This window comes from Austrofundulus limnaeus, unplaced genomic scaffold (genome assembly GCF_001266775.1).
Source record: "Austrofundulus limnaeus strain Quisiro unplaced genomic scaffold, Austrofundulus_limnaeus-1.0 Scaffold845, whole genome shotgun sequence".
Classification (NCBI taxonomy): domain Eukaryota; kingdom Metazoa; phylum Chordata; class Actinopteri; order Cyprinodontiformes; family Rivulidae; genus Austrofundulus; species Austrofundulus limnaeus.
The window spans coordinates 91,674-101,645 of NW_013953247.1; the positions used below are offsets into that span (position 1 = coordinate 91,674).

Sequence of the window (9,972 nt, forward strand, 5' to 3'; positions counted from 1 at the left end):
GCCACCGCCACTGAGCTCTCTTGTGGATCCTTAAAATAGTTTGCATTTCAATGGTTGTGGTAAAGCAGACAATAAAGGAGTAAATGTTTCGTTGTTTTATTACTGCAGCTGAACTGAGTCTYTAAAATTCTGTGTTTGTCAGAACAAAAAGCCATACCCCTATATTACCTACACCTTTTTATGTGAATGTGTAAAATGTAGTGGCAAAGCAAATGTGTTAAGAGGCTGAAATGGGATTTGTTTAGATATTTCACAAGGCTTTTTTCCTTTCTTGGAGTTAGGTTTATTTACAGTATAAATGGGTTTTGGAGACATGATGAGGCAAAGCTCAGTRTGTGATGCCCATGCAGAGATGCAACTAACAAAACTAAGGCCAAATCAAACACCTATCATCCTGAGCATAAAGACACTTGGACCTAAACAATAAACATAAGTATCTGATTTTTACAGACTTTTGAAAATAGTTAAGGAAATGTCCAAGTGAGGAGGATAAAGAGTGCTCAAACCAAATCTAAAGATTTTTATTTGTATGTTTATTCTCAACTACATCTTCACAAACTGAACCTTATTTATCTGGGATATTTAGGATTGTGTAGTGCTGTCATGGTTTGCATTAAGATTTGTAAAACCATGCAAGTTGAATTGTTTAACCTTCAGAGGCGTTTGGTTTGCAATCATTGAGCGTTATGGAAGTAAAGGTTTTACGGGTTGACGAGAATAAAGTCCTTTTTTTTCTTGCTGAAAACAAAAACTGTCTTTGAATTTGTAGAAAAGTGGCCAGTTGTTTCTCCATTTTGGAATGTTAGGATTATAAAAAGAAATAAAATTTCCCCCTCTAAGTTTAGAAGTTTGGGTTGTATTTTATTATTAGCGTATTTATGACCGTCCATAAATGATGCGAGCCATGTAGTGTTCAGACAGGGCTATTCTGGGCCGTATAAACCTGGTGATGTTGGAAAGTAAATACTGTTAATAGTTATTATTAATCTGACAGACCCCCTGCCTCTGCCAGCTCCTTCAGGTGATAATTGGCCCATAAAGACAAATATGTTCCTTAAGTAACAGCGTGAGCGAATTCCCCCGTTCTACGACCCGCTTTGTGAGAGCTGATTTATACGTTTTAATCGTGTTTGGCTCCGACTGCTCTGGCTGTCGCAGTCATAAAGTCTGCAAGAGGAAACTTTTAGCTTGTCTGATAGAAATAAGATAACTGAAGTGATGCAATGCAACATGCTTGATAAAAAGCAGGAACTTTATGATGGCTTCTTTTCATTTCCAGGAGACTTTGGCACAGTTCAAAGGCTGCACTCTATTTATTTTTTGGCATCAATGTCCTTCCCACATTTAAATAAAATTATTTGACTTGTTGTGGATGAGTTGTGTACTCATGCTTGTTTTTTTGTTTGTTTTCCATTTGTGATTTGTTTTATATTAACTGTCGTCATATTTCTTTAGTTATTGTGGATATTCAAATTTAGAATGCACAGCTCAAAGAAATAAAACATTTTATTACACAAAAACAAAAGGCTGATGTTGCGGTATAACTTATACAAATTTGAGGGATTGAAGGAGAATAAACACAGGGATAGGAGAGCAGAGCTTGTGTCATGGAGGCTAATAATGCTTCGCTGCGATGGTAGTGCTGGCTTGAAAAGGAGTTGGAGACACCTGAAATGATTACGGGCTGCAAACAGATGAAGGTGGCAAGACTGGCTGAGAAAAAAACATTGAGCAGTTGACAAGAGTGGATGAATGATGGCACAGAAGGGAAATGAAAACACAAATAAGTAAAACTGAACACATGAATCAGAGGTACTGAAAAACCGAATAAACCATAAAWGACTTGAAACTAAAAGCAAAGATCGTGACGCTCCACATGTCTTCAACTACAGAACTGAAGTCCAGCTGCTTCTTCTTTTTTCTTTTAATTTTCCATGTCCCAGATGACTGAGAATCCACAGAACTATATYGGTCTCAGACCGTATCAATGCTAAAGTTACTGTATCGATACTTTTACTTCCAGCACGTCGCTCCTGTTTCAAAAATAAAACGGTGTACCAGAGCAGCTGACCAGAGGCAGATTCAAATAAAAACAGTGAACTAAACAAGCAGGTCAGATAATTATTTAATTCGCTCTGATTGCTCAACAACTTCAGAATCAACATGCTAACATTCTGTATACAGACAGCTGAATGTGACGTCACAGCATTTTCTGTGCATGTGGGTCACATCAGAGCTGTGGAGAGTTCACACTGGAGTCTGATGGAGGTCACATTTAAAATATAATGTGTACATCCATGCAGAAATATCACATTTTTTGCAAAGCTTCGGAATCGAGCATTAAGACGTGCAGTGTGAAGCCTTCATTACGATGCTAAAAAGACAAAACATTACCARAACAGTGAGGTTATTTGATAGAAAATCAAATGGTAAATCAGTCCAAAATGTTCCTTTTAAAACTGCAGCTCTTTAAGTATTAAGAGAGGGTAAAAAGTATAATTTGCTTTGTCTATTTTTTTAATTATCAAAACATTCATCTTAAAAATACTAAAACAACTTTTATTTCAAGATTAACATTGACTAGGATACAGTTTGCTCTTCTAATAATATTTAATATTTCCTATGGATTCATAGTCACCTGTATTTGTGTTCACGTCCTTTGCTGACCATCTGTCAGTTGATTGTCTATAAATAAAAAAAGAGGAATGTACGACTCGTATTTGGAAGACTTTGACAAAAGCTTGTGTTATTGCCAATATCCTGTTTGTTTTTGGCWGCAGTGCGGATGGTGAGCCTCATTGTTTTGTACACAAGTCTATAAAATCCATTAGGTGTTTGTGCTGTGTGCCAGAACAACAGGAATTCATTAAAAATGTTACATATTATTCGCTTTATCTTTAAATGGAAAACAATGTTTGTTTCATAGCACGAGGTCTAATAGCTCAGACAATTCACATATGTTTAGAACTTGTTACATAAAATATGGATCGATACCTTGAGTTTTCTTTTTTACAATACAACTTTTTTCCTTTTAAATAATAATACAAGTGTCTCATGGTCCTGTGCTACAAAGACAGGAATCTCTGTCCATATTTTAAAGTTAAATAATCCGGTTTTCCTCTTTACTTAGAGTAAATAAATACTGCAATTGTCCTTTTTTATATTCTATAAAAGCCATTCTAATTGGATTGGCATTGTCATATTTCCACATTTTGAATGGTTTGGAGCTGTCATGATTTTAGCAGGAGGTTTGACCAAAAAATGCAGACTAGCACAAGGAACTCAACAAAACAACTAAAACTTTATTTAATCAAAACAAAAATGCTGTCATGGCAGCCAAAATAAAATACAAGGAAGCACAAGAAGAAGCACAAAAAGCAGGACGTTGCATTAAAACCAATAATGCTTGAATAAAACCTGATAGGATATATAGGAAGGGACTAATGAGGAAATGGAGACACCTGGGCTAGATACAGGTGAGAGTAGGCGAAGCTGGAGCAGACTGTGGAAACATGACTGATGGCACAAATGAATGCACAAAAACTAAACAACTGAAAACAAAGGAACACAAATGAATATAAAGAAACTATATCCATAAGAGCTAAAAAGAAAACTAAATACTAAAAAAATATCTTGACAGGAGTTAAACTTATTATGTGTTCAGTGATGTTACTGCATCCCAAACACTCCTTGTTGACTGATGGGAGCCAAATCCCCAGATTGTGGTCAAGATTTCCACACATGCATAGCTGCACACAAATATAAAATGTTTCACTGTTGTTCCTCTTTTAGTCACTTTTGCTTTAAATGTGGAATTAATTTGGTAAAAAATAAAAGCAAGAGCAACACCAGAGGGTTTCCCCTCTTTCCCTTTTACTTTCTTTTCTTTTTGTTGTTACAATGTTGGCAAAAGGATTATGAGGGTTATAAACAGGGTTGAGGTTTTGCACAAATATGCTTATAATTTAAAACAAAAATCATAGCCAGTCTGTGTTTTGGAGATGAAATCATATTCCCCCTCCTTCCTTTTTTGTAGATTAAAAGCATCCAAACTTAGCATCAAATTTAGTCCAGTTTATTTGTATAGCACAATGTGATTCAAAGTGCTTTACATCGCAAAAACATCATACAGTCACCAATTCTGAAACGAGAAATTATCATTACATTTTGTTAAAGGCCGTCTTTAAAATCACCAAGCATGTAGCTACACAGTTTTGCAGTTTTCTGGAAGTTTGTTCCAGATTTGCGGTGCGTAGAAACTGAATGCTGCTCCTCAATGTTTGGTTCAGGTTCTGGGGATGCACAGTAGACCAGAACCAGAAGACCTGAGTGGTCTGGAAAGTAAGAAGGGAAGAGGTTCGACCCATATGTTCTTATGTCCCAGGCAGGAACAGGAACAAAGACCGAAGCAGCAAACTAAGGTTGCTTTTTATCACTTCATTGTGTGTTTTTAAGGTCTAATCAATTTTTTTAAATCAAATTTTCTCTGATTGTTTTTTTTTTTCAATAAAACAGATTCTTTGTGTTGATGATTTCCATGTGACTTTCCAAACATATATGGCTTCACCAAACCCAATAAATGTAGTTTGGTTTTGATTGTAGTGTTTGTGCACAGATGTTATCTGAGAAGGGTAATGGCTTGCAGTTCTTTTTATATCCGGTTTGTTCGAAGTCTTTAGTGACTGTACAGCACAACTTGTTTTAGTCTCCAGTCTGCAGTCCCAGAATATAAAGTACGGTCCTGWTAAACATAGACTGGACAGGAAGCTTTAAAGCTTACTGTTATACTGTTTCATAAAAGCTCTTCTAGGAATGCGTACYGCCTACTGCCTTTCATGGCAGAACTTTAAACTAAGATCATCATTCTCTGTTGTGTTTTAAGAAAAAATATCACTGTGTGTAGCTCTTGGAGTATGTAGGAATGATGCTCAACTACTACCATACCAAATCTTAGGCCAATATTTGTAACATTTACAGTCATTTTGTGTTTTTAGGGTTACTTAGCTAAAAATGTATGTTGTAAATGGCCATATTTGGCAGCTATATATGGTTGTCATTTGTTATATATGGCGGCCGTCTTGAATGGGGTTGACTTCAAACTATAATCAGTTGTAGATGTACATCCAATAAATAGTAATACCTGTATTTCTATTTTGGTGTGCACTTGCATTGTGTGCCCACAAATGGGCTTTCCCTTTGTGTGTCCATACCAAAAAGATGTATACCTCAAGTACATATCATTACGTATTCTTGGGTTTAAATGAAATCTATTTTCCCAAGTGTATTTTATCTACCAAGCACAGGTAACACAAACTTTAAGTATATCTCATCTCTGAAGTACATAAAAAGTAAACTGAATGTGTATTCTTATTTTTTGTTTAAAATGTATGTACTTAAAGGACATTTGCTTATAATGCTTTTTTGTAAGGGTGGACCATGTTATATGTCCTCACAACAAAACGTTCTCACAAGTATGGWCTAGTGTAAAATGCTTCCACACCAACAGTAGACATGTACACACACACAGAGAGACACTATCGCTGCTTTGCATTTCACTGCAACCAATAAAAAAATGGTAAATCTGTATCTATTGCTTCAATAAAGTAAGAAATGCTTTCCAAGGCCCCCAAAGAACTTTTAATAAAATTGTCAACTCTGGATCTGGTTTGCTAAACAAAACTTGGCTGTGAAGTATTAAAACGTAATGATTTAGAGTTCCACRGTGATTTTTAAAGCATGTAGGAAATTAAAAAGAAAACAGGGATCTGTTGGTGGCCTTGTTTGCGAGAGCTGAAAAGACCAAGGGTGGGAGGGGGGTGGGGGAGGCAAGAAGATGATGTCATGCCGCTGGATTTGGGGAGATACCACCAAAAGAAAAAGAAATTAAAAAGAAAAACTGGGGAGTGGATTCAGCTGTGATGTTCAACTTGCGTTGCTGTTTTTTTTTTTTTTTTTTTTTTTTTTTGAGGACTGTAATTAAGCATTGGCTTGTGGCATTGTGGTTCTGCTGCCACAAAATGCCTCATGTATCTGACAGGCGTGGAGATCGGTGCCATGGACCCAGTGTTTCGTGGTCGGACATACATCAGAGAATAACGGCTTTCTCTGCTTTATTTCAGCCTAGTTTGTGTTTGAATTATAGAACAAAACCAAGCAGACCCCTCCTGTAAAGGGATTGCATTACAATGTTTCATTTTAATATATAGTGTTCCCATGTGAGACCCAGATACAATAGTGGAAGAYAAAAGTCTGACGGTGCCAATCTTCACAGGTTACTCCTTTCATCTCTGTTTGCTGGAGCAGGTTGCACTGAATAAAAAACTCAAAGCAGAGTACAAACTTAGCCAGGTTATGATTTTATTTGATGTATTTTTCCTTCTTCAAACACAAACTGATTGTTACATTGTGTTGAGGATTACATTGGAAACATTTCTCACATCTGTCAAGCTTCTTCATGCTGGCAGTGATCTTTTCATTTAGCATTTGGATCTTTTAAATAGAAAACCATAAACTACAAAAATCGTTTTTCTTCCACTTTGGCGCGTCACGCAGCTGCACATGGGCTCTGTAGAGCAGATGGGATGTAGCTGTGAAAAACGATGCAGTTTTTTGTTCTGATGACCAAAAATAGCCAAATTTTAGACCCTCTTCTTTCTGACTGATGACGCCGCTGCGCTCTCCATGACCACCTGGCAGAACACGATTGGATCATGGCAATTTAGGAACACCTCCACCTCCTGTTACAACGCTTTTAGTCATGCTTTTCTCCACCACCACAATTCACCCACCCTGGCATGACTCTCAGACAGCATCAGCATGCAGCTTCATCTCTGGTTGTTTTCATCACCTTGTCAAAATCACAGTTATAGCCTAGACCAGCGCACGTATGTCAAGTTGTACGGATTATTCGTGAATTATACGGATTTCCCCCCATTTTGCAGGCAAACGTTCTCAGAGCCTGTAGGACATACATACATAAATAAGCATCTCCCAACCTGCTCCGCTGCTAGAAATAAGTTTGCCACCTCTCCTCACACTCGTTTCTCTGCTCCTCTCAGTGTATATGCTGTTATCTCTGCCCCATGTTCTTTTTTTTCCCCCGTGGTCCGGCCGTCCGCTTGTCACCCCCACGTTGTATCGCGTACAAATACTACAAATTTTTTTATGAAAACTACAAACTTTTGAGGGTCAAGATACAGGTAAATTCTTGAAAGGCTTGACATGTCTGCCAGCGCGACTAATAGGCTCGACACGGGGAGTGACAAACGACACAGATTAACGGCTGTCATCACAACCAGGGTGAAACCCGACACACGTGACGCGATGGCAGTTTGCGAGTCGCACTCTCAGGTTGCTTGCCTTCAAGAGATTTGATTGGTTCTTCTACTGTTTCTTGTAGAGTTCTTTGGTGGTTGGCAAAAACAAACCAAAAAAAAAAAGCACAATTTGCATTACGGACGTCAGTRGCGGATATAGGATTTTTCTGAGTAAGGGGCCATCAAGGGGCCACAATATTCATAGAGGGGCCAAATATTTGTTCAACATCCTTGTACATAAATCCTAAATTTTTGTAAGGTGTGTAAATTTAACCAGTCACATATGATCCAACAATTGTAATGTAATGTAATGTTATTAAAAAAGCTTTAATTCTCCATATCAATGTTACATACATTTTTACTGTACATGGAAAAAATATTCTCAAAGCATGAGAGAAAATGAAGCCATTATTTGCTAGTTGAAAGATATTTTTTGCAAAATTGTTCAAGTCTTTTAAAGAAGATAAGAAGAGAAGAGAGAAGACTTCTGTAAGACTGATTCATGCTGGACTTTACTGTTTGACTCGTTAGCTCCTCTAGTGTTTGGGCATGGAACTGCACCCCCCATCATTACTCTCAGGCAAAGGACAGATGAGTGACAGGGCAGGGGCATTTCAGGGGGCCAATCAGATTTCAGCAAGGGCCAATGCCCCTGTGGCCCTGTCCCCAGAACCGCCCCTGAYGAACGTGTAAACTAAACAAATCTTGTGATGCTGATGATAATGAAAAACAAACACACACCAGGATACGATTTTAAGAGGAAAAACTTACYGGACAACGTCAACCTGGCGCCAACAAATTCCCATATGGCTGCCTATTTGTGTAATCACTTTGTGAAGTGTCATACAAAATTATAAAGTTTGACAGAGCTAATAATCTTGAAGGTGGTAGCTAACTGCAGTGTGAGGCATACTCTCCGCTCATTGGTCAATCAATGAAACCTTTGCTGATTGGCTGTAGCACCATGAGAAAGTGACAAAAGTTGAACTTTTTTAACTTTCATATGTCACGTCGCAAGCGTACGTGTGCATATCTACGAGCGTGAAATTTCACGTGAACAGATTCCTCCGGTCGCTTGGCTGGAGGAGGGCAAGTGATTGTCACCTCATCACACAAGTTCCATAGGAAATGAATGGAGACGTCGCCTCCCATGCGTCGCGCCCATGTCATGTCACCACTGTCCCCAAAACTTCACCAGGACCCAGATGCACTGCCACCATGATGATATCCGTGCTGCAGAACTTTTGAGCATGCTCAAATTTAAAGAGAACAAAATCTACAAAACAATCTCTTGATTTCATCACAATGTTCTTCAGAAAGCGAGTCTTGTTTGAAACGACAGCACACATTCATTCACTTTGGAAATAACAGTATGGCACATCAGTATCACTCAAAGAATGCACTAYATGTTCCTCACCAGATGTTCCTGAACCGTTTGTGTCAGCACTTAGTCAAGTCTGCTCGTTAAACGCCCCCAGTGATGTCAGCGCTGGCATCGGGGGTATCCTAACTTTTCGTGTGTAAACTAAACAAACAGGTGGGGAGATTTTGGCTGTTGGGTTTTTTTTTCTCACCTGTGTTCGGAGCTGAGGGGCACTCGGTTTTACTCTACAGATCATCTGGCCACACAAAGGAGTAAACTGTAGGATTAGGCATGCTGCCACTGCAGGACTTGGCAAAGCTGACACACATTTTCTTCCTAATTTTACACTTTGTATTGGAGTAGAGTGAGCTGAACTGCCAAAAAAATGAACTTTTTTATTCTTTAGAATGTATGCCTTTTTTTTTTTTTTTGAAGACTCTGTGCACTCTCGGGGGAGCAATTCAGAATTTATTGCTGCTTTATCGCCGTCGCACAATTTGCTGTTGACAGGCTCAGTGCCAACACACGAGTCTGCATGCAAGCCCCTGCTGATAGTTGAAAAAAAAGTGTTTCTGAACCACTACTGACTGTCTCGTGGCAAACATTCACTTAACAAAGTTCCCTCCACACCGTATGCTTTCATCTACACTCGCTGTGGTTTCTCCTGTTTTTCTAAAGCCCATAAAATAATAATTGGCTTCTTTTTTTTCTCAGCAGATATGGCTCAGATATTTTCAGCATTAGCTGAAAATTATATAAAGAGTTAATTGAAGGGTCTTTCCTCTAATGTGACTGACTTTCTTTCTCCCCCCTCTGCTCTCACTTACTAGCGTCGCACTGTCTGGGCCGCTGATCTGAAGGCTGTGAGAGGTGGGAGCTCTGTGGGGCAGACGGGCCTGCTGCTCGGCGACCCCCTCTTCTCTAAAGAGCTGGAGAACATGGGCAAACAGCTCGCTGGTGGGTGCTTTTTATTTTACTRTAATGAGTACAAAATGAACCTTATGTGATATTTACATTGAAGAACATTGTGAAATCATTTTGAAATTAAAATATTTAAAGTGTTTTGTTCGAAAAAGGATTAGGGCCACTGGGGGGAAATATATACACACACTGCTCAAAAAAAGGGAACACTTAAACAACGCACGCTAAGTCCAAGTAAATCAAACTTTTGTGAAGAACATTCAACTCTGTACAGAACAAAGTACTCAATGCGAATATTTCTTTGATTAAGATCGGGAGTTAGCATGCGTTAAGTGTTCCCTTTATTTTTTTGAGCAGTGTATATATATATAT

General features: G+C 38.4%; 1 protein-coding gene across 4 annotated transcripts in view; it reads left to right on the forward strand.

Moving 5' to 3' along the window:
- Positions 1–9,972, forward strand: part of cunh8orf34 (chromosome unknown C8orf34 homolog) — an 83,409-nt gene that overhangs the window by 56,529 nt on the left and 16,908 nt on the right. For all 4 annotated transcript variants that reach the window (XM_014029043.1, XM_014029045.1, XM_014029044.1 and 1 more), the window contains exon 11: positions 9,510–9,636. In XM_014029043.1, the coding sequence (XP_013884497.1) occupies positions 9,510–9,636 (127 nt within the window). The remainder of the gene's footprint in view (positions 1–9,509; positions 9,637–9,972) is intronic.